Source organism: Trypanosoma cruzi, genomic scaffold (assembly GCF_000209065.1).
Source record: "Trypanosoma cruzi strain CL Brener 1047053517151 genomic scaffold, whole genome shotgun sequence".
Taxonomy (NCBI): domain Eukaryota; phylum Euglenozoa; class Kinetoplastea; order Trypanosomatida; family Trypanosomatidae; genus Trypanosoma; species Trypanosoma cruzi.
In genome coordinates, this window is record NW_001849561.1 from 176,716 (window position 1) to 199,056 (window position 22,341).

Here is a 22,341-nt window from a genome sequence, read left to right on the forward strand (position 1 = left end):
TCGTTCGCCTCCACGTGGTGCAGACCGCCGTAGAACTTCCGTGGAAACAGGAACAGAGACTGAGGGAACATCCGCTATTCCGCGGGTGGGGTGCGCCACCCCCAAGCCCAAGTCAAAAGCACTTTCTGTTACGGTGCCTTCAGCCACGGCTGCGGTCCCACTTGTGGAGGTGGCGTCTTCTGGAAGAAGAAATTCAAACGGTTGTGGTGCACTTAAATGAATTTGATTCTCCGTATCCTCTTCAGGCGCGTTTCCCATCGCTGTGACGCCGGCTGCCCACGCGCCATCATCACAGATGTCATCGAAGCAAAAACCCTCAAACACGGAGGACTGCGCCGCATCAACGCTTCCCTCTGGTGGAATATTCTGAAAGAAAAAGTCGCCAAATTGCACACCGCCATCGTCGCCCTCACCCACGTCTTGTACTCCGCACGCATTAACGTCTCCACCTATCTGTGGGTACGCAAGCATATCGTGTGTCTCCGCGACAGTGTTGTGGCAATTCTGACTCCCGTCAAGTGGAACGGCAATGTCTTTCATAGCCATTGCATGCGAAGGCGCCGCGTTTGTTGGGTGGTGAAGCCGCAATGATGTCGACATGAATAATTGCACCCAACTCTAACAGGAGCGAAAAGAATAAAATAACAAACTAATATATATATATATATAATTAATCAAAGAAATTTATAAAAAAGTCCCGGTAAAGATAAAGCAGATTTAAAGATCTACAAGTAAAGCAGTTAAAACAGACGGAGTATCCACAATAATAATAAAAATAATAATAAATGAGAGCAATAGAAATAGGCACTAAACACATTTATCCGTACATCTAACCAACCACGTGGTTAAACGCAATAAATAGTCTCCGTATTTCATAATGCAACCATGTCATAACTCAATACAAGACAGATAGACACATACGTGTAAGTATGGACGTACGGACATGCATGCAAAATACATATATCCAATATTTCCGACATTCTATTCAACAAAACTCAAAGAAAATGAATAAATATATAAATAAATAATTTAATCGTCCTGCTCATACGCCTAAGCCAAATTAAATTCAGTCGCATCGAAAAGGATATAAAATGTACACACAAAAATAATAATAATAACCAAATCTCCTTCACACTCAATCCCCCCACCCACCCACCCATATCTCAAAGAAAGAACAAGAAACAACAGCAGCGACAACAAAGACATAAAATAAGTAACAACAACAACAACAAAAAGAATACTAACAAATACAGTCAGGTACATGGGCAGAGCTATTACCAATGGCACATTAAAAACAGACCAACAACGATTTAAAATACCACTGAAGGTAAAACCCAATGTAAACGTGCACATCTCCTTAAATGGACGGTGTCTTGGCAAAACGCTGCGCTCGTCGCTGCAGTTTCGCTACGGCTTCTAAAAGTTGATCGTGTTTACGAATATCTTCCTCAAGACGATCTCGTTTTGCCTGATTACCGTCAATAGAAATTCCACGTCCCGCCATAGAAGCAGAAGGGGAAGCCATAGGAAAACCAAAAGAGGCAGAAGGTGGATGTAATTCCTCCGGCTGCCTGCATGAAGGCACAGAAGATGTTCGATGATGGCTGCCTCTCCCGTGCACCTGATTCACCATGTAATACACGTGGTCCTGCAGACTCTTCTGATTAAAAGGCCCCGGTGTAAAGAATGAAACCGAGCCCGTTGACTTTTCTTGAAAATGAGATTTTGGCAGATCTTCAATATTTCTATCAAAAGTGGCCAAAACTTTCTTTCTTGCATCCGGCGTCAGTTTTGTTTCCCCCGTAAAGTGCAACAGACCCGGATTTGCGTTGTTGTTTTGAATGCCAAAATCCACTAACGTCCCTACGGACTTTTGACTACATTTCTCTGTCTGAGAGGCTGCAGCTGCTGTGGATGGTCCCACCTGGACAGCAACGGAGTGCCTGCTCATTCTAGCAAAAGGCCGCAGAAAAGTATTCTGAATTCCATGAGAGTCAAACGTATTTACATCTTCTCTCTTCTTTTTTCGCCAATGCTGCAAATAAGAATGCTCCACATCATTCTTCTTTCTCTCCAGAGCGTTGCCATAACGAGTGCTATTTAAGGCATTTGCACCCTGTGGAAAGGCATCAGCGTCTATCATGGAAGCAAGTGCACTCTCTGGACACACGAAGGAGCGATCTGTCTGGTTCAAGCCATCCGGAGGAGATGAGAAATTTCCGCCATCACAAGTATCGCCGAGTGTTGGCGCCACTTCTGATGCCACTACATGATTCGGCATGTGTGCCGGCTCTCCTACAAAACGCAAAAAACGCTGTCGCCACACTAATACCTCTTCTTCAAGGGACTTCGTCTTTTCCTCTAGTGACATCCGACTCCTTGACTCAATCTCCAGTTGTCGTTGCAGAGAATCTCGCTCATGGCGATGTCGCAGCTCATCATGCTCCTCGTGAATCTGATAGACAAGATGTTGTACCTCCGCTAGCTGTAAATCACGCTCCCTAAGCGCCTTTTCGTGAGTCCTTTTCAGCTTGGCGTACTTCTTCCTCCAATAAGAATCCCCAAGAGAGGAATGGCGGTTCTCTAAATTTTCCACGCCCTTTACAGACGGTTCGTCAGCCGCTTTCAAAAAAGAGGACGGTGGCGTCAATAGCATCCCAATTGACTCCGGTAGGAGTGACGTTTGCGCCTTCTGTGGGGAAGTAATCTTCTGATCCATAAAACCTGAATGCTCCACAGTACCCCCATTTCTCGCAGTAGTTACTTTTCCATTTAACGCACACGGCCTTTCGCCTTCATGTTGCTGCTGGTGTTGATTTCTTGGTTCTCGTTGTTGGCTTAATTTCTTTTGGGGAAGTGAGACATCTGCGATACTTCCATCAATATATCTATGCAAAATAGAAGCTCTAAATGAGTCATTCTCTTGATGCAACGACTGAATCTGCTGGCGGAGTTGTTGCGCCTCATACCGAGACTCCGCCAGCTGTCGAACCAACTCCGCTACTTTCTTTGGCGGCAATCCCGAAGTCACAGTTGTGGCAGCCGTGGTAGCTGTGTATTTTGCCCGCGGCAGCGTGGAATGGGATTTCGACCTCATGGAGGTGTTTCCTCCCCTCTAATTTCTTTTTTCCGTCTTCTCGTGAACGTGCGTGAGACACTGAAAAGGATTCAATTTCGTAAAAAGAAAAATAAAAAAAAAAGGAAAGTTTATATGCGTGAACAGGAAAAGGAAACAAGCGTCATTACAAATGCCATAAAACCCCACGTTTGCTGGAGTGAGTGCCAATAGAAATTGAGAAAGAGAGAGAAAGATCGTACGTGTACGCCCTCGTCCATATGAATTTCTTCAACTTGGTGCAACCTTCATTTTCTGTGTGTACTTCAATGCCTCTCAGCCCTTATTACATGTCAGTTGTGTATGTGACTTCTGAATGGTCTTCTTCGTACGCCTGTTGACAGCCAACTTGGCTTCCAGAACGTCGATTACATCTGCGGAAAGAGCATTGCCATAAAGTTCAAAATATTCCAATGTGTTGTTTAAAAAAAGCGCATCCACAAGCGGGTGAGCACCGTATATAAAGTGTGTTAAATTCGTCCTGCTTGGAATGACAACACCGCCAAATTCCCGAAGAATCCCTAGTGTGTTAAAGCGTAAATCAATGCGGTGCAGAACATCGTCATGACCAGCGCATACCACCCATTCAGCAATGGCCCGTATAGTTACAACGCAGGAACCGCTTATCAGGTTGTCACCCAAATTCACCTCGCGTAATGATTTGTGGTGGTGCATCGACGCACACAACACCGCTAACCCGTGCGGTTGTGTACCAATTCTGTTGCGAGACACGTCCAACAACTCTAGTTGATGTGCTGCAGTCATAACACACGTCAACGAAGAGGCATCAACAATGCCCACACCACTTAAATGAATGTCACGTATCATAGTCCCACAGCGAGAACTTGTGCTCATCACCTCTGCAAGGGTGCGCGTGCCTGCATCGCCCAAATAACAGTCATTGAGATCGAGCTTTACAAGAGGCATACAGGCAAAAGCTGGAAAAAGTGCTTGCGAGCCACTGACACCAAAAGGTACGCCGTTGAGCTTGTACGTAACCCCTCTTGTAGTTGTATCAGAATCAGACAGATCCCTTTTCGCAATATCAACAGCGTCCTGCATCGCGACGGCAGCCTGAAGCGCACGGGGGTTCATTTCTATGGCAAACTCTTTGCACCTCAAGGCATACATGGAGAGAAAAACCTCCAAAAAACAAATACTTTTATTGACCTGGTTGCTGCCATCGGTACCTGTTTCTTGCGTGGCACAAACGACAGGCTCCGGCATTTCTTCACGTCCGTGTGCGATCCATGAGAGAAAAATTAAAAATAAAATAAAATGTACATGATAATTAGCAGAGCAAACAACGACAGTAAACATTTCATGACTACTTTTTTTCCTTTTAATCACACAACCATATTTCGTTCCTTAGAGAGCACAGTACCATACAAAACCTGCAGACCCATAGAGATAGGCAATGCATTTAGAAACACCCCTGGCTTCCAACGTCAATTGTTTCGACACAGCAAGATTTATAACCTGAATTTTTAACCGCCACGTAGAAACAGATGCGGTAGACTCACCATTATAAATATATATATATATTTTTATACAAGAACAACAACAACAAAAAAAAAAAACACTTCTTCAGAATCTATGTACCGTTTTTTCTTTTCTTCTTATTAACAGGTTTCGGCTCTGTCCTTCGTTTGTCTACATGCAGACGCCTTGAAGGGACGCTGCATAATACGATAATAAATTATTATTATTAGTAGCAATATTGGTAGTATTAGTGTACATACGGGACTCAAGAATGTGAGCCTTACACTTCTATTGTCATTTCCCTCCAGGAGGAATTCAACAATACAAAGAAAAAAAAAAAGTAACCAAAATGTGAAACCAAAGATGGTCAAATACAACCAACTTCTCCCAGCCATGCTACACTCTACATCAGCGGCGAAGGCGGCATTCATACGAGAAGAAGTTAGACAGTTAATGTCTTCGTCAACAAAAGAAGGAAAAATAAATAAATAAATAAAATTAAATCAAAATTCATGCATTTCCCCCCTCCTTCTTACCCTAATTCACCAAAGTCATTGTACGTATAATCGGCCTGCGGTCCTCACCTCCGCCTAATCACACATCCTCGAAAGGTAGACACGCAATTCCTCCTCTGTCGCTTCCACCGCCAAAAGGTGCAGGAGCGAGGCAGCATCCAACGAGGCCTGAAGCGCCATGGACTTTACGGTACCATCAGGCGATGCTATCGTCTCACTTTTTAGAAAAAACAATTTCATCCCCGCACCATAATTACAAAACAGCTCCGCCCAACAAATGGCTCGCAGAAGGTTAACAAGAGTTAATTTTGTCCCTTCGTTAGGAGTGGAAGAAATGCGGCTAATGTGTTTCAGAAGGCGAAGCATCGACGGAGATGGACCTAGTGCTCCAAGGCGACAGTCACGAGCAGTTAGTCTAGGTGGCAGTTTGTGTTGCGTTTTCGTTCCTATAATGAGCCTGGCGAGGGCATTCGCTGCTTCCGCCGCAGGAGGAAATTGATATATTTCACCGTCACCACTAGACTTATTATGTAGCTTCATGTATGAAGAAAGAAGAAGTTCCAACCACGATTCACTTAGATTAGAAGGATATGATCCATCCGCATCCGTCCATGGCGAAAAACAATAACCCAAAGCCCTGTTTACTGCCTTCAGCCACACCTCATCACGATGGGCAAAAGAAATGTCCCCATCATCCATTATTTCCAGGCCTTCACGCAAAAGCATCCGAAGCTTCTGGCTCCTTTCCTTTATTGTACGGGCACTCGCGACCTCAGGAAGTAAAACTGGTGTGAGGGTAAAACCGTACCACAACAGCAACTCCATGTCCGTATAGGCGCCGTATTGCAGAAAAATTTGTTCCCCACTCTCAATAGGAAAAAGGACTTCAAAGACGTAGGCTCCTCTTCGTTCATCGTACTTCATCGTGGCATTGCTATTCAAGGCGTAGTTAAAGTAATCTACCCAAGGCATAAGGCTCCAAACCTCTGAGTAATATGCGAAGCCACGGGTCATCAGAGTGTTGTAAGCCCAAAGAAATTGTTCCAATGTAATCGGCATTGATCTTTCTTCACAGTCAGAATGTGGCATGGTTTGAAAAAATGAGAGTGTTGACTTGCATAATTGAAATTCCGCCTCAGCGTTCGCCTGCTCTCGCAAAACCTTATGACGATGCCGCTCAAACTGCAGGTAAGGGCGGAGATACGCATCAGACGAGGAAATAATTTTCCCAGTATCCTCATAACTTGAATAGCATTCTTCATCAGCCTTTTCGGGACGCAGTTCGAGAAGATTATTGTAACGGGAAGGAAGCGAAAGTACCCATGTCTTCATCCACGCATGATCGCTTTGGAAAGATATTTTATCCCTCTTGCTGCTGCTATCCGCTGACATATCCATGCTGTTTTCAGTATTAGGGGTAGAAAAACGACCGCATTGAGCTGCATTCAAAAGAATATAGCAAATGATAGTGTTTGATGGGGAAAGGCCCTGTGAAAGCTCTTGTTCAACAGCTTCCAATTCTGTTACAGAAGCACCTTCGTTAGAAGGTCGATTGCTGCAAGAGAGAGCTTGCCTCTGTTTGTATTCGAAAGATGCCAGGTAATGACGGGCCTTGCTAGCCGTGATCATTGAGTGCCGCGGTATCCTTGCGAGAAGTGTACCGGGCTTCAATGACTCTGCTGCCACTACCCCATAGCCACCACCCATGGAAGGAATAGATACCAACCGCATTACGGGATGAAAGAATGCTCCTTCCTCCGTCAAGAGACGCTGAAGAATGGTTGCCGTTTGCATGAAAATACACACAGAAACGGCCTGATCACTTTAATTGCATATTTTTTTTTTTTTCGGCAGGGGGAAACAATGGGTGTATACATGAATCATGATACAAGCAATAATTCCCCCCCCCCCCACCCCCCAAAAAAAAAAAAAAAAAAAAAAAAAAAAAAAAAGAAAAAAAAGCAGAGTCCCTCTCAACAACGTGAGATCCATTACAGAAACCGTGAGTATATCAGCACCAAATTAGTTTATTTCTCTGTCCTGTAGAGACTTCTAGAAAACACACACAAAAATATGAAAATCCCCCTTTTTTTATTTTTATTTTATTTTATTTTTTATTTCTTATTTTTTATTTTATGTCTTTTATTTATTTATTTATTTTGCTCTCTTGTGAAAACAAGTTCAGTCCTTTATTAAAAAGATAAAAATACACGCGCTAAAACTAAAAGAAAAATCATGCTCGAAAGACGGAATTTTTGACCACCAGCAGTGTTCCCCCCCGACGCCGCCTCTGATGTCAAAGAAGACGTCAAGTAACGCACATGAAGGCTCCTTTGCTTAAACGCTTCAACACCATCGGGTGTCTCGTCATCCACCGCACCACCGCCTTTACGTTGGTGCTGACTCCCTAATTTATGACCAGGCAAATACCCATCCCCCTTCATCATCGTTTGATGTCGACTTGCCACGCCACTTTCAAGCACTTCAGCCAATTGGTGGATCTGTTTTGTCATGAGCTTTCGATTCGCAGTGAAGAGGTTGGAACAGAATGTCAGTGCCCAGTAACGCGACCACAAACACTCCAATTGTGCCTCATCGTCTTTGCTACGCACGAGAGTAATGGGCAGCTCATAGTAGCGGTGTGCATGTACTCCGTACTCCCTGATACGCTCAGAAGGCACCCACGTAGATGTCGTGGACCCTTCCCAATGCTTTCCTTGTGTGTGTTGACTTGTCCCCTGTTGCTCTGCCACGTATTTCTCTGGAAACGTACGAAAAGCCTTCATATCCAACTTGCCAGTCGAGATGGTGCGCACAGGGTCAACGACAATAGCCAGCCACGGGTCTTGTGCAGTTTGTCCAAGCTGCTGCGTGTTAACATCTGTGCCAGAAAGGAAACAGGTGTAGCCAGGGTGGCTGTGGTACCACCCGATGCAGCCTTCCTGCGTCCCGCCGCGCTGATGGTACTGAAGGAAGTCAAGCATGTACAACTGGGAGGCGTCATTCATGGAACACTCCACCTCGGAGGCATCGACTGGGAGAGCAAAGGCACTCGTGACAATCATTTCATCCTCGTTAAAGTGGCCCAGCATGAGAACCATCACCTCAAACCAATTCTCGCGGCTCGGCTCATTTCGCATGGATGCCGCAGAAGAGTCAGCAACGCCACTGCCGTTGGAGCACGTCACGTTGGGGCTTCCACGTTTCGCGTGGATCATCATCTGCAGCGCCGCGAGAACAGAAACCTTCACGCGTTGGAAATAGCGCGGTGACTTCTTCCACGGCTGTGTTTTGTGCAGCTCCTCCATGAGCTCCATTTTGGGGAATAAAAACGCGTCATCCGTGATGACGGAGTTATGCATCTCCCATTGACTACGTGTCACCTCATGGCGATCTCCCCGTCTTCCAGCGTCAGGCCGCATCATCATCATTGTCGTCGTCGTTAATAATAATGTGCAGCAGCTGTTGTAGCAGATCTCAACAACCGCACCTTCTCTGTGTGTGTCGTCTTTCTATTGTTTTGAGAAGTCTTCTCTCCTGTCTGCACTAATACATCCCCCTCTTCCCATAACTCCCCCATTATCCGTTGCGGTTACCCAAAACGCAAACATGCATGTATGCATAAATAAATAAATAGTAAAAAATAAAAAAGGCGGTTCATTCACAAAGAAACAACAACATTAATAATGAAGAAAGCGCCCACAGAAAAGTGCCGTAAAGACGATGGTGCCACCGTCGTTACGACCCCCCCCCCCTTCCCCAGCCGTTGTGTGGTGAAGTTACAATGAGGAAATTATGATGGACGGGTCCCCGCATTAGTTTTTATTCGCCTATCCCTCCCTCTCTTTGTATTGGATTTTCTTTTTTTTTCTTCCCCTCCTTCCTTCCTTCAACTTAACCGCCGCATTCCAACAAGTAGAAAGAAACAAACAGGAAATAATAAAAAAATGGTCCTTCATTTTCGTCTCGTCTTGTTATCAGCAGCGCGCAGTAAATTCACCTGTGCCCTTGTTAGAGCAGTCCGCTGCATTCCATGCATAGTGGCCGCGTCGAATTTAGCGTCAGCGGTGGTGTGGCCCCGTGATGGGCCCCCGCGCTTCGTCTCTGTGCACCGCACCTCCAGCGAGTTAACAGGACCCGACGGGGTCAATAGAATCGGTGAGCGAAGCACCACCACGGCCGCCTCCTCCTCCTCCACCTCCCTCTCTTCGGATAAATTGGCAGCTGCTGGTGTGGCAAAAGAATGAGTGGCGATTGTAAAGCAGCGACCGTTGATTTTTTCCTCGCCCACCGTGTCGCAGTGCGAAACAAGTCACACAGTCACTGGGGCCGATGTGGTCGCTGCAAGGCGCCGTGTGAATACTACGTCGGTCAGTGCGGTGAAAAAAGAAAGGGACTGCGGCTCGTGGTGTTTCCCTCGCAGACGCATGCGATCACCGCCTCGCACCGTCAGAAGAAACGGCGTCGTGATGTCCGGCATGTACTTTCTTTCTGTTTCCCCCACCACCACTAGTGCACCACCACAATGGGGGAAAAAGTGAAGACGACATGTCATTCAAGGGGAAACAAGGAAATAAAAAAAGAGAGAGACAAATACGAATCAGAAAAAACAAACCTAAGAACAGCACAACCACACAAAAAAAGTGGAGGCAAATGCTGCCTTCCGTTACCTCAACATATTCCCGTGAGCAACGTCAGCAACATCTCACCATGTAATTAGTACATTCCGTTTAGCCCTAGACAAAGTCTCTATATCCCTCTTTTCATAACATCCTTCAAAAGTAGAGAAGTAGAGTGAGAAAAAAAAACAAAGAAGCAATAATTTCACTCTCAATGCGCATTAAAATATTTTGTCAACAATATTCTTCCATTAAGGAAATATCAACAAAAAAATCATGTCCTTTTTCAAGCTTATGTTCTTGTTCCTCATTTTTACAGCCAATAATTGTCATAAATGCGACAAAAGCAAAAAATGAAAATGCCTCATCTCAACACTGTCGTGTCAAACATTCTCACAAAAAAAAAGTTTGTCAAAACCGCAACAAAAAGATCCTAAAACAAAGTAATAATTAAAAAAATAACCAACCATAATTAGCGTGATTCGCATGAATTCACATCATCACCAACTCATCGGCGAAACATCCTCGAGCATTTGAAAGGCCCAACTATGCCATAATTGCGCTTCCCTAAAATTTATTAAAACCAATATAGCCCCGTTCTTCACAGTTTCGTACATTTATATTGATCACAGCCCCTTAACCAGTCGCGTGAAGAAAGCTAGAGTATCGCTAAATTGTGACAAACAGTGCCCCATTTACTCTCCAAATAAGAAAAAAGGATCCATTGTGCGCAGCATTCTTCATCAGGTCCATTGGCAGAATAAAAGAGGCATGGTCAAAAATATACTCCAAAAAAAAAAAAAAAATGGTACCACAAAGAAAAACTCAAGGGTCAACATTCATTAACATACTAATCGGATATGGGACTGTTAAAAAGGATTGAAAAAATATCTAAGTAAAATGTTTTCTTTTTTTTTTCGTTTTTTTACAAAAAAGTGAATAAAAGCTACAACCCCATCGACACATAACGCCATATAAAGCATATATATCCACATATCTCTTTTTATATAGGGCAAAGTATGTCCATGAAAGATAAATAAAAAATGACCTCCCCCCAAGTTCAAAAAGAACGTTTATTTAAAGTAGATGCCTTCCATGCAGCCAAATAAGTAGAAATGACACATAGTCGGCTATATAAAAGGCATCAAAAAAAAAATAATAAATGTGCTCCGCAAAGATCCTTATCACTTCCCAACCTTCCCAAACAGTTAACGCGAAAGGTAAAGTTCCCCAACGGCCAATCAAAAAATAAAAGAACAATACTTCTTGTTAGTGGCACTCTCGCCGTCACGCTTTTCAGAGCATGCTAAATGGATGTAAATCCCGCAGACCAACGTGAAATTTCGTCCTTTCAAGGGATAAATCTCTGGGTCAATAGCACTTTTTGAGATGAACAAGCAAAACGAATCCGGACAGGTCGACACACAGAGTAATCAAGGGAACGAAACGAAGTATAAAGTGGAAGCCCTGATAAAAGGCAATCGCGCGACGGAAAGCTTTGCTTTTTTGAGAGCGAAGACGCCCCAGAACGCCAACCCAAGGGGAAGTCGGAGACGATAAGCACTCGCGTGATCGCCGTCTCCGCCTGAAGGCGTCGCCCCGCCCCTCGCCTCCGCCGCGTTCGGCGGCAAGCGGCGAGCGCATGCTTCTCTTTTCTTTTTTCCATTCCTATTGGGTTTTTGGCGCCCATGCCGGGCCACCAGTGTGTTGTTTATGTTTTCGTTTTCGCAGGGGAATTTAGAGCCGGGAAAACGAGCAGGGATTTGCATTTTGGTTTGCGGGCCTTTTTGCGATTTTCGGGGCGCATTTAGGCTGTCAAGACTCTTTTTAACGGGAGCTTTTGAAAATGTCCTAAGCAGAACGGTTCTGACATGGTCATCGCTCCAAAAAGAGACGCCGCCGTTCAAGAGGGAGGTTATTTTTTATTACCAAGTTTTTATTTCGTCCCATAAAGTAAATCCCTGTCTGTGAAGCTTGTTTCCTTTAAATTTTCTCTCTACTTTCCCTTTTGCTTGTATTTTTTTCTCTCTCGAAGGCTGGTGAAAATGCACATAAAAAACATTTTGATTTCGGGATTTCGTTCCTACCGGGATCAATCGTTTCAAGTGGACCTTTCACCAAAGAATAACGTTATTGTGGGGAAGAATGGCTCCGGCAAATCAAACTTTTTTGCCGCCGTTCAGTTTGTTTTGAGTGAAAAGTACACTACTTTAACGGCTGCTGAAAGAAAGGAACTTTTTCATGCGGGTTCTGGAAGACCGGCCTTGTCCATTTTTGTTGAAATTATTTTTGATAACTCAGATGGCCGTCTTATCATCCCTGGTCGAGCTGAAGAGAAAGAAGTACGAATACGACGTACTTTGGGATTGAAACAGGACGAATTTCGAGTAAATGATCGTCGGTTTACAGCAACAGAGGTAAGGCAACTGCTGGAAAGTGCAGGATTTTCTTCAAGCAATCCATACTATATTGTGGAGCAGGGTAAGATTGTCAACATGGCCAATATGAGTGATGAGGAAAGATGCCAACTTATCAAAGATGTCGCTGGCACAAGAGTCTATGAGTCTAGACGAAAAGAAAGTGAGGAAATTTTGGAAGAAACCTCAGGCAAATATAGGAAAATAGAGGATTCTATTGACCAGTTACAAAAAAGATTGACAGAACTTGAGGCTGAAACCGCTGAATTAAAGTCTCTTCAAGAAATTGAGAGGGAGAGAAAATGTGTCGAATACTCCATCTTTTTCTTGGAATTGGCGAATGCCAAAGAGTGCCTACAGAAGTTGGATGAAGAACGAAGTAAATACGTTTCTTCTTTAAATGAACAACGAGATGCTGAAAACAATACGAATAGTTCTATTGAAATAGAAGAGAAAAATATTCGTAATTGCGCGCAACGCATTGCTCATTTGGAAGGTGAAATGCAGACGCTGGAAAGAGAGGCAACGAAACTGAATAGTAAGAAAGCCATTGCCCAATTGGATGTTGTCGATGCTAAGAACTCCATAAGCCGTAATGAAAGGGAAAGACTAGCTCTTCAAAAAGAAGTCGAGAATTTGGAAAAAAATGCAGAAAAAGTGAAAAAGGATTTGGAGTTAAGCAGAAACAACCTGAATCAACACCAGAGAACAACAGATCACAAAAGTAATGAATTGGCCAGTTTGGAAAAGAAGCTGGAAGCTCTCCTTGCTAAAAGAGGGAGGAGGAAGCTTTTTAAGAATAAAAAGGAACGTGACGTATGGTTAGCTGGAGAAATAGAGCGAAACAGAAATACCATAGAGACTCACAGAAAGGAGATTACTCGCATAAAGAAGAGCATAGAGGATATTGATAATCGTATCCACGAAGAAGATAAGAATCAGAAGGAAAAAGAGGCTGCGACAAAGAAGGTGGAAACAAAATTGGCCGATCATGAAACTCGCAGGGGTAGAGCAATAACTGTGCGAAATACTCTAAATATGGAGCGAAGAAGTTTGTGGCAAAAGGTCAATGAACAAGAAATTATTGTTCAAAGATTACAGGACGAATGGAGTCGTTCACGACATCAACTTGAGCGTGCCGTTCGACATGATACTCGTCAGGGAATACAATCACTTAGGGAAGTGTTACACGAACTTGCCGATGAAAAACTCACCAACGCTGTTCATGGCCAATTAATTGAGCTAATTGATGTTGGAAAAGGATACGAAACGGCCGTTGAGGTGACTGCGGGTAATGCACTTTTTAATGTTGTTATTGATTCCTTTGATGTGGGCGCCCTTATTCTCGATCAAATCAATTTAAAGAAGAAACCAGGACGTATTTCTTTTTTCCCACTGGATACATGCAAAAGTGAACCAATCCGATTTGATGGAAAAGAAGGCTGTAGTTCTCTCATGGAGCATATTTCTTGTAATCCGAGATTTAAGGGAGTCGTTGCTGAGGTATTTGGAAAAACGGCGATTGTATCGTCAATGGAGGAAGGTTCCAAGTTTGTGAAAGAATATAATTGTGATGCTGTGACAATGGAAGGGGATCAAATCAGCCGCAAGGGCGGCATCACAGGTGGATACTTGGAATCTCGCAATTCGAGACTATTATCCTTCAATAATGAAAAGAAACTGTCTGAAAGACTGGCAAATGAGAAGACTCTACTTGAAAAGCTTTGTCAAGAAGTGGCTGTTGTTGAACAGAAGATAACCGACGCCATGAACGAGATTGAATCATTAAGAGGAGAGGCCTCCAGGGCAGAGAATGACGCAGATGCAGATCTTCGAGATGCTCGTCTTCATGACGAGCGGAAAGTAAGATTGGAGAAGCATCGGGAACAATTATTGGAGACAAGAAAATCTTTGGAAAAGGGTATGGCTGATGCAAACAGTTCTCTGGAACTTTTGCAACAGGAGGCAAAAGAAGATTTTGTGTCATCATGGGGGGAAAAGGAAGAGAGTCATCTAGAGTCTGTCATTACGGAAGTGGATAAAACTCGAGAGGATCTCTCGGCGCTTCAGCTACAACGTGTTCAGATAACCACCGAGGTTCAGTTATTGGAAGATACACTTCAAAATATAACGCGTCGGTTGAATATTGCGCGTGATCGTATTCGTGAACTTCTTTGGGTAAATACAAACAATCAGACTTTGACAAGGGAACAAGGAAATGTGGATGCGGAAATTTCTTTAGTTTCTGCGCGAATTGAGACTGTTCGACAATCAATTGCTGAAACGACAAACGAGAAGATGGCAAGTGAAGAGAAGCTGGAAGTCTTGAAAAACAAACAATTTGCTTCAGCCAGGGCTGTTCAGGAACGAAGAGACAATGATGAAAAAAAGCAGATTCAGCGGACACTTCTTGTACAGCGCCGCGATGATGCCATGGAAAAGATACGGAAGTTGGGTATTGTTCCCAAAGATGCAAGTAAATATTCTGGACAGTCTCTCGGAATGTTAATGTATCGTCTAAAAGAAAATAATGAGAAGCTTAAGAAGTATTCACATGTGAACCGGAAAGCAGTGGATCAATATTCATCTCTTATGGAGACCAAAAATGAATTGGTTGGACAAAAGGAAATTCTTCAAAATGAATTAAAAAGTATTCACGACCTAATGGAACATCTTGACAAGAAAAAAGATGAGGCGGTTGAGCGAACATTTAAACAGATGCAGTATCAATTTGAGGTGGTTTTTAAAGAAATTGTAGCTACTGAGGATTGCCATGGGGAATTACAACTTGTTCGATCAGCAGCCAAGAAAAATGCAGGAGAAGATCCATATATTGGTGCTAGAATTTGCGTTTCTTTTGGACTTGGTAACGCCATAACAGACCTTGGGCAGTTAAGTGGTGGACAAAAATCACTTGTTGCCCTTGCATTAATCTTTGCCATTCAGCGCTGTGATCCGGCACCGTTTTATCTATTTGATGAAATTGATGCTGCACTAGATGCAGAATACCGTTCTTCAGTCGCAAAACTTATCTTGAAAGACTCTGAAAATTGCCAATTTATCACTTCAACCTTCAAGACGGAAATGCTTGAAGCCGCAGATCGCGTTCTTGGCGTGTTCTTTCATAACAAGACAAGTCGGATTCAGGCCATTTCTCTTGAGGAGGGAGTGAAACTATTGAAGCAGGCAGCCTTTGAAGAAAGGAAAAGGACACGAGAGATTGAGGAGTAAAAGTAATTATTATTATGGACATAGAGACAGAGAAGAAAAGAGAATAAACAGAAGTGTGAGTTGTTCATAGAACAGAGTTTAATTGGTAGAAGTCCAATTGGGTTGACATGCCTGTTATTTCTTTTGGGTAAAAGTGGGAACTCTTCTACATAAATGCGAAAGAGAGAGGGAGAGAGAGCGAGAAGGAAAGAAATAAAAATACTGCCTTTTTATTTATTTATTTATCGTTATCAATAATAATAATGATAATAATAATAATATTATTATTACTATTTATTTTTTTATTTTTTTTATTTTATTTTATTTTATTTTATTTTTTTGGTTGGGTGATTGATGCGACTCCTCATCTTTTTGTTTATTAAATCCTCTTATTTATTTATTTATTTATTTATTACTTTCTTTTGTTTGCAAGGCGAATAAATATTTGTTCTTCCCTTTACATGTGTCTTTTTTGTTTTGTGTTTTATAATAATAATAATAATAATAATTATTATTATTAATATTGTTACCATTATTATTATTAGTGTCGCTATTTTTTTTTTTTTAAGCAAATGAACGCGCTCAAGGCTGGAGACCATGTTTTTTTTCGCCATCCAGAACACTCCTGGCTTTGTGGAGTAGTTGAAAGTATCGTTAAAGGAGGAATTGTTTGCGTCACAAAGGATTCATTGAGAAGAGAAGCCACTCAAAACGAAATAATCACAATAAAAAATCCTGAAGACGTAGAACCACTTTATGGAGAATCCCTCAATGACACCCCAGACGACTTACTTGATCTTACCGTTCTTCACGAAACAACTTTATTGAGATGCCTTTATATGCGTTACATGAATGACGTGGTCTATACCAATATCGGTGCAATAGTGGTGGCGCTAAATCCATTTACTTTTGCTATCCCATGGTATAAGGACAGTGAAATGCAAAAATATTTAAATGCGGGTCGTAGTTTGAGTGTTTCTGGTATGCCCTCAAATTTATTGCCACACACATGGGCTCAAGCACATGTCACTTACTATGAGATGGTGGACAGTCAGGAAAACCAATGCATTATCGTTTCCGGTGAATCTGGAGCTGGGAAAACAGAAGCAACAAAAATAGTTCTAAATTATTTGGGCGTTGTTTCATCACTGAATGGAAGCAAATTAGAACAAGAAGCTGCCCGGGGTGTTGGTGAAAAGTTGGTTGCATGTTCGCCTATTTTGGAGTGCTTTGGAAATGCGAAAACTGTGAAGAACGACAATAGCTCTCGGTTTGGCAAATTCATGAAAGTAAAATTTAACGCCAAACACGTTGTTGTTGGCGCTGAAAACATAAAGTATCTTCTTGAAAAAAGTCGTGTTGTATCTGCTGCTCAGGGCGAGCGCGTATTCCACTCATTTTATCTATTGGCCCGTGCTCAAGGGAGTATGGCACGTGTCCTTGGTCTTGAGCATGAGAAACAATATACGTCCCTTTCTTCAGGGGGGACAATGAATAATAGTGAGTATAACTCTGAAAAAGACTTTAATGACGTTTGTCGGGCCATGTCTATTGTTGGGATGACAGATGTCGAGCTTATCTCTGTCTGGCGTGTGACAGCAGCTGTAATGACATTACTTAATGTTCGGTTTCTTCCAGAAGAAGATGGCTGTTCTATTGATCCAAAAACCATGAAATATACCAAAAAGGCTGTCCAATTGCTTGATGTATGTGAAGATGATCTTGTACATGAACTTCTGACTAGTACTCGTGCACTTCCCGACAATGAGTTTGCTTTAAAGAAAAACGACGTTGTGGCAGCTGTCGACATCCGTGATGCCATGTGTAAACATTTGTATGATGGTGTTTTTGGCTGGATTGTTGACCGCTGCAATGACTTGTGTAATGTGGAAAACGATGGTAATTGGATTGGTTTGCTGGATATTTTTGGATTTGAGAACTTTAATAAGAACTCCTTTGAACAGCTTTGTATCAATATGACGAATGAGCAGCTTCAGTATCATTATAACCTGCACATATTTAAGCGTGATATGGACGAATGTAGAATGGAGGGGGTGGATGTGACAGATATTAAGTTTACTGATAATACAGGCTGTTTAAAACTGCTTACCGCACAGGGCGGCATTTTTCCTCTTCTTGATGAATGTTGTTGGTTTGGAGGAGGAACGGACCTTGGATTTTTAGAAAAAGTGGTGCATACTCATGAATCCAACTCCTTTTTTAAGAAGGAACGTGTCTCTGGGGAAACTTTTTGTGTGCGTCACTATGCAGCGGATGTCACGTACAACGTATTTGGTTGGGTTGAAAAAAATAGAGATACTCTTAAAGATTCCATTAAGTCCATTGTACGAGCTAGCGGTGATCGCGTAATTGCAAGCTGCCTTCCAGCACCCATCCCCTTATCGGAGCGGAAAAAGGGAGGTAAAGCTTTTACTGTGGGTGGTTTTTTTTGTAATCAGCTGAGAGTTCTTATGGATTTAATTGGCGAGACGAATCCACATTGGATTCGGTGTATTAAGCCCCATCCTGATAAAAAACCCAGAATGTTTTACGGTAGGGAAGTCATGGGACAACTGGAGTCAAGTGGTGTTCTTGCCACAGTGAAGCTTCGAAAAGCCGGATATCCAGTACGTATTCCACGAGCTTTGTTCTGCCGGAATTATCGAATGTGTACATCTGTGGTTACGAAAGACGAAAAGGAATTTATACAGCATGTACTCCAAATGGCTCAAATACGCATGCCTTCTCTGGCTCAAATAGGCAAAACTAAGGTTTTTCTTAAGGCAGAGGGTTTTAAATTGCTAGAAAGGTTGAGGGACCGGCATTTGCTTTGTACATCACTGATTATTCAGCGAATTGCTCGGGGATACTTAACGCGGCGCGGGGTATATGACATCTTTTTACTGTTCCACAAGGTCGAAATCGCGCGGAAAAACTTGGATAAGGCGTCAAAAGATATGCATTTGCAGGAAGCGGACCTTCGACATTCATACGAGCTCGAGGAAGACACGTCGTGGAAACTCATAAAAGAATTAGAAGCCGAAAGTCGAGTTTACCAAGAGACAATTGAAACTGCAGAGCGAGAGCGTCGTCGGAAAGCAATTGAAGATGAGCGTCGACGAGTTGAAGAGGCGAGGCGTATAGAAGAATTGCGCCGTAGAGCCGCTATTTGTATTCAACGTCACGTCCGAGGTGAGCTTGTACGCATTCGCTTGTATCGACAACTATTGGAGGAGCGGCGCGCTTCTTTGGAATATGAGCGTGAACTTGCCTGTGGGGCAGAGCGAAGAGAGGCGCGGGCTCTGGATGCTCAACGGATCACAGATGAAAAGTCATGGACGCAATGGCTAAGCTCCATGGATTATCTTAGGGGCAAGAAGAGGCAGGAGGAGCAACGGTTGTTGGAGAAGAAATTACAGAAAACACGTATTCAGATTCGTGAATTAGTGCGAAAAGAGGACCGCATGCGGCTAAACATTGAGGTGGAACAAACTGACGCGTTTTTTGAGTTATTTTCTCAGCACCAGTATATTAGCTCACATTACATGAAAGTTGCGGCTGAACGACGGCGAAGAATGGAGAAGTTGCAATTAAAGACCCCGGTAGTATTGCGGCCGCAGTCTGCCGGAATGAAAGCCAGGGCTAATAGAAGTGCAGCTGCGGACGCACGCATTAATAGGGCAATCACCGATTTTGCGCTTTCCCGAGCTCGATCATACGAGGAAAAACGGGAAAGTCAAAGCCCTGGTGTCGCACCAGATCGTTTCTCATCCAACGCATCGAAGGAAAGTTCCATTTTTAGTCACGTGCAAAGAAATTGGCTTCGACAGCAGGAATGGATGAGGATTGGGGATGTGGGTCAAGCTTCGGAGAATTATTCGAGGTTATCCGTAGCACAAAGTGCAGAAGACACTCAATACAGTGGCCCTTATCGAACGATAGAGGCGTCGTTGCATTCCTTTTCGCCTTCAAACAACGGGAATTCACATTCTACACTGCCTTCAATGAGTGGGTTTGACAGAAGGAGTAAAATGGATCCCTCGCGAAGTTCATATGAAACTGAGGTGAGGATGAATAAGAAAAAGATTCCCGTAGATTGGGATAGCGTCTTTGGATCAGAGCAATAACTTTTTTTTTTTTTTTTTTGATATGACTATATAGGTAAGGAGAGAGACGGATAGATAGATATTGTGCGTTGTTCTCTTTTCCTCCTTGTTATTATCGTTATTATTATTATTATTTCTACACTTTTATCGTTATCACTCAGTTTATTTGTGCACTTGTTTATGTAATGGCACCTATATATCTGTTTTTAAGCGAATAGAAGTGATGTGAGTGAGGACGGCGGCTTAAGCAGATCTGTGAGGAGGCTAATTATTCGTCGTTGGGTTTCTTTTTGAGTTTTACGCAGGTGCACGATAATGGTTATGTTGGCTGGCGGCGCTGTGCCAGTAGACGCGAATGGCGAGGTGCCTGAAATGATCTCCTCTTACATCATGTAGGATGGTGGAAGCCCCGAGTAAAAAAAAAAAGGCTTTTTTCCGCTTTTCTTTGGATTTCTTTTGATTTTATTTTATTTATTTTTTTTTTTTTATTTTTTATTTTTTTTTTGTGCGTGTATGGGGTGTTTGATGCGTGTCTTCATCTCATTCTGTGGGGCAAGTGATTAAAGCGGTTAATGGCCAAGGAATACCCCATTTTGGTGGTTCCTTGCAAACGGGGCGGTATTCCTTGTCTGACGCCCGATCAGGCACGAGCAATTCTTAACGAGGAAGAACGGGTGATCAGTGTGTCCATCTTCGACGCAAGCGAATTTGTGGATCCTTGCAAAAAAGCCAATCAGGGTTTTGCCGAATTTTGTGGGCTGGGGGAATTTAGGACCATCCTCACTGTGCGAAGTCCTCATATTGGCATGCACGCTAGCGCTCCTGCAACAGACGCAGGATTGTGTGCGAATCATGAAAAGGGTCGAATTTCATTGGGTATGGATAAATGGAAGGAAATGGTTTTGCCACTTCGCCCGGAAATAGCCATTCCTCCCTATGACTCTGTTTCAATAAATGAGCCTCAAAAAAAGCGCCGACGGACAGCAATGACCCGTTCGGCAAAGTGGGCAACATCTGCGGACTCCCTTCAAGGCAATGGCAATTGTAAGTTAATGAAACCCTTATGTGCTGCGGAGAATAATGGCGAGTTTGTTTTTTTGGAGGAACTTTGTCAAAATGAGACTTTACAACAATACACATACCATGTAAAGGAGGCTATCAATAAAGGGCAGGTTATGAGTACTGCCATTTCCTTACCATCTTTACTGATTTGTTTAAAATACAATGTATGTTTTATTGAGAGTGCAATTCCATGGATATTGGCGGAGAAAGGAATAGGCCTGGTGTTTGACTTCAATCCAGTAAGTGGTGTGTCTCCTGCACGTTATGAAACACAAATAGACTTGAATGATGACTGCTTCACAAAAGATATTCGACCTCTTTCACCAGACTGCAATTGTTACACGTGTAAGCGGCATATGCGTGCATATATCCATCATCTTCTTACAGTGCAAGAGATGAATAGTAAAACACTTCTTGTAATACATAACTTGACAAGGTTGATTCAACTGGTGCGGTTGTATCGAATCTTGGATGCAGAAGATCGCGAGGCTTTGCTCAATTGGCTTTTTGCACAGTTTTAACGCTGCATTTTTGTTGTTTTTGTTGTTGTTACTTTTGTATGTGAGTGCTAACGAATTTGTAAATGGGTGCTTTTAGATCTATATATATATATATATGTTGAATCATTTTGGGGTATTTGTTACTCGTGGAGGATGGAGTGTCCCTCCCTCTCTCTCTCTCTGTGTGTGTGTGTGTGTGCCCTTGCAACGTGTTTGATTGTCTCACGATAAAATCTCTTACTGTTGTTGTTTATGTTTTTGTTGCTTTTGTGAGTTTCTCTCCCTTTTCATATGCGTTTTAATTTGCCTTGGGAGAGTAAATCGCCTTTCCTTTTTTGGCGTATGAATGAATGAGCAGAAAGCGAGAAAGGGAAGAGGGCGATGAAAGAGATGAAACCTGTCGCGTGTACCTTTCTTGCGGTGGCTGGAACACCTGTGTGCGATTATACAGGCCGATAGCCTTTGATACGCTGGATGAGGACATGTTTCCTGGGCTTGCATTCTTCTTTGCACCACGTGTGGTTGGTGTGATAAATGAATGCCATATTCTCTCCCTTAGCGAAGTGAACCGACCGTGTGATCACCTTATTGGACAGCGACTATGGCTTCCCTGCAAGTACCATGGCCCTTTTCGATGCTCTTGCCATACACTGGAGAAAATTGCACGTGGGGTGCTTCAGTTGGAGCGAGAACTGTTGTTTTTCCCCAGGAAACTCACTGTGTTAAGGAATAATGCAGAAAAGCATGAAAATGCGCCGTTTATCCACATCGACACATTAAATCGTACCGCCACTGTTTACCTAAGTGGCCTTCCTTTGCCAAAAAGTGAGTATGGTTCGATTTCATTGCATGTGTTGGACGACGAGCGTTCAATAACCCGAGCGATAGCGGCTGCATTTAGCGACCGGGATCAGGTAACAAATGGGGGTACAAAATGTGTACTTTGTGGGTTGACAACAAATGGGAACTGTAGCGTTTGCAGGTGTTGGGTGTGCAAGGAATGTGACGTTCTATGCTGCCTCTGTGGGAAAAATGCTTGTAAGGCGTGTGTTGTCGATAATGAAGAGAATGCGAGAAACGGAGGAGTCTGTTGTTTCAATTGCTATTCTCTTTAGAGAGATTGCGTCATGGTGTTTTGGTGTCCAGGAAACACATGCGATGCGGATTGTCGTTTGGTATTTTCCCTTTAAATAATACATGTCGGAATTTCACCTTTTTTTCTTTTTTTAGTTTTCTCTTCGGGCTGTGTAATTCACTGGCGAAGTGGGTGTCGGCGTGCCATGGGGAGGGCCATTATTGTTGTTATATTCTGTTT

General features: G+C 43.0%; 9 protein-coding genes across 9 annotated transcripts, besides 26 other annotated features; 4 read left to right on the forward strand and 5 right to left on the reverse strand.

The window, feature by feature from the left end:
• Window positions 1-600, reverse strand: Tc00.1047053511649.14 (hypothetical protein, conserved; the record flags this gene model as incomplete). The annotated part of the gene is made up of 1 exon (XM_809975.1): window positions 1-600. A coding segment is annotated over one exon (600 nt), but the record flags the coding sequence as incomplete, so codon positions are not given.
• Window positions 1-1,104: a sequence feature (areas merged during assembly that could not be assigned to a particular haplotype. This can correspond to areas where the two haplotypes were merged or to regions with more than two copies in the genome that were merged during assembly.).
• Window positions 636-694: a sequence feature (AT_rich).
• Window positions 763-787: a sequence feature (AT_rich).
• Window positions 1,003-1,028: a microsatellite.
• Window positions 1,105-1,113: a sequence feature (haploid, Esmeraldo-like haplotype).
• Window positions 1,114-2,058: a sequence feature (heterozygous, non-Esmeraldo-like haplotype).
• Window positions 1,181-1,247: a microsatellite.
• Window positions 1,358-3,097, reverse strand: Tc00.1047053511649.30 (hypothetical protein, conserved; the record flags this gene model as incomplete). The annotated part of the gene is made up of 1 exon (XM_809959.1): window positions 1,358-3,097. The coding sequence occupies one exon, from the start codon at window positions 3,095-3,097 to the stop codon at window positions 1,358-1,360; it is 1,740 nt and encodes a 579-aa protein (XP_815052.1).
• Window positions 2,059-2,641: a sequence feature (areas merged during assembly that could not be assigned to a particular haplotype. This can correspond to areas where the two haplotypes were merged or to regions with more than two copies in the genome that were merged during assembly.).
• Window positions 2,642-3,968: a sequence feature (areas merged during assembly that could not be assigned to a particular haplotype. This can correspond to areas where the two haplotypes were merged or to regions with more than two copies in the genome that were merged during assembly.).
• Window positions 3,392-4,435, reverse strand: Tc00.1047053511649.39 (hypothetical protein, conserved; the record flags this gene model as incomplete). Its single annotated transcript, XM_809974.1, has 1 exon — window positions 3,392-4,435. The coding sequence occupies one exon, from the start codon at window positions 4,433-4,435 to the stop codon at window positions 3,392-3,394; it is 1,044 nt and encodes a 347-aa protein (XP_815067.1).
• Window positions 3,969-12,509: a sequence feature (heterozygous, non-Esmeraldo-like haplotype).
• Window positions 4,373-4,395: a sequence feature (AT_rich).
• Window positions 4,640-4,667: a sequence feature (AT_rich).
• Window positions 5,074-5,101: a sequence feature (AT_rich).
• On the reverse strand, window positions 5,188-6,906 carry Tc00.1047053511649.50 (hypothetical protein, conserved; the record flags this gene model as incomplete). Its single annotated transcript, XM_809960.1, has 1 exon — window positions 5,188-6,906. The coding sequence occupies one exon, from the start codon at window positions 6,904-6,906 to the stop codon at window positions 5,188-5,190; it is 1,719 nt and encodes a 572-aa protein (XP_815053.1).
• Window positions 7,032-7,073: a microsatellite.
• Window positions 7,201-7,273: a microsatellite.
• Window positions 7,305-8,543, reverse strand: Tc00.1047053511649.60 (metallopeptidase, putative; the record flags this gene model as incomplete). The annotated part of the gene is made up of 1 exon (XM_809961.1): window positions 7,305-8,543. The coding sequence occupies one exon, from the start codon at window positions 8,541-8,543 to the stop codon at window positions 7,305-7,307; it is 1,239 nt and encodes a 412-aa protein (XP_815054.1).
• Window positions 8,734-8,763: a sequence feature (AT_rich).
• Tc00.1047053511649.70 (structural maintenance of chromosome 3 protein, putative) lies at window positions 11,777-15,379 on the forward strand (the record flags this gene model as incomplete). Its single annotated transcript, XM_809962.1, has 1 exon — window positions 11,777-15,379. One exon carries the CDS (start codon window positions 11,777-11,779, stop codon window positions 15,377-15,379), a length of 3,603 nt encoding a protein of 1,200 aa, XP_815055.1.
• Window positions 12,510-16,200: a sequence feature (haploid, Esmeraldo-like haplotype).
• Window positions 15,537-15,578: a sequence feature (GA-rich).
• Window positions 15,612-15,639: a microsatellite.
• Window positions 15,659-15,696: a microsatellite.
• Window positions 15,748-15,772: a microsatellite.
• Window positions 15,845-15,865: a microsatellite.
• Window positions 15,866-15,902: a microsatellite.
• On the forward strand, window positions 15,931-19,485 carry Tc00.1047053511649.80 (myosin heavy chain, putative; the record flags this gene model as incomplete). The annotated part of the gene is made up of 1 exon (XM_809963.1): window positions 15,931-19,485. One exon carries the CDS (start codon window positions 15,931-15,933, stop codon window positions 19,483-19,485), a length of 3,555 nt encoding a protein of 1,184 aa, XP_815056.1.
• Window positions 16,201-22,341: part of a sequence feature (heterozygous, non-Esmeraldo-like haplotype) that runs on past the window's edge.
• Window positions 19,571-19,599: a microsatellite.
• Window positions 19,915-19,969: a microsatellite.
• Tc00.1047053511649.90 (hypothetical protein, conserved) lies at window positions 20,037-21,047 on the forward strand (the record flags this gene model as incomplete). Its single annotated transcript, XM_809964.1, has 1 exon — window positions 20,037-21,047. The coding sequence occupies one exon, from the start codon at window positions 20,037-20,039 to the stop codon at window positions 21,045-21,047; it is 1,011 nt and encodes a 336-aa protein (XP_815057.1).
• Tc00.1047053511649.94 (hypothetical protein, conserved) lies at window positions 21,377-22,141 on the forward strand (the record flags this gene model as incomplete). Its single annotated transcript, XM_809972.1, has 1 exon — window positions 21,377-22,141. One exon carries the CDS (start codon window positions 21,377-21,379, stop codon window positions 22,139-22,141), a length of 765 nt encoding a protein of 254 aa, XP_815065.1.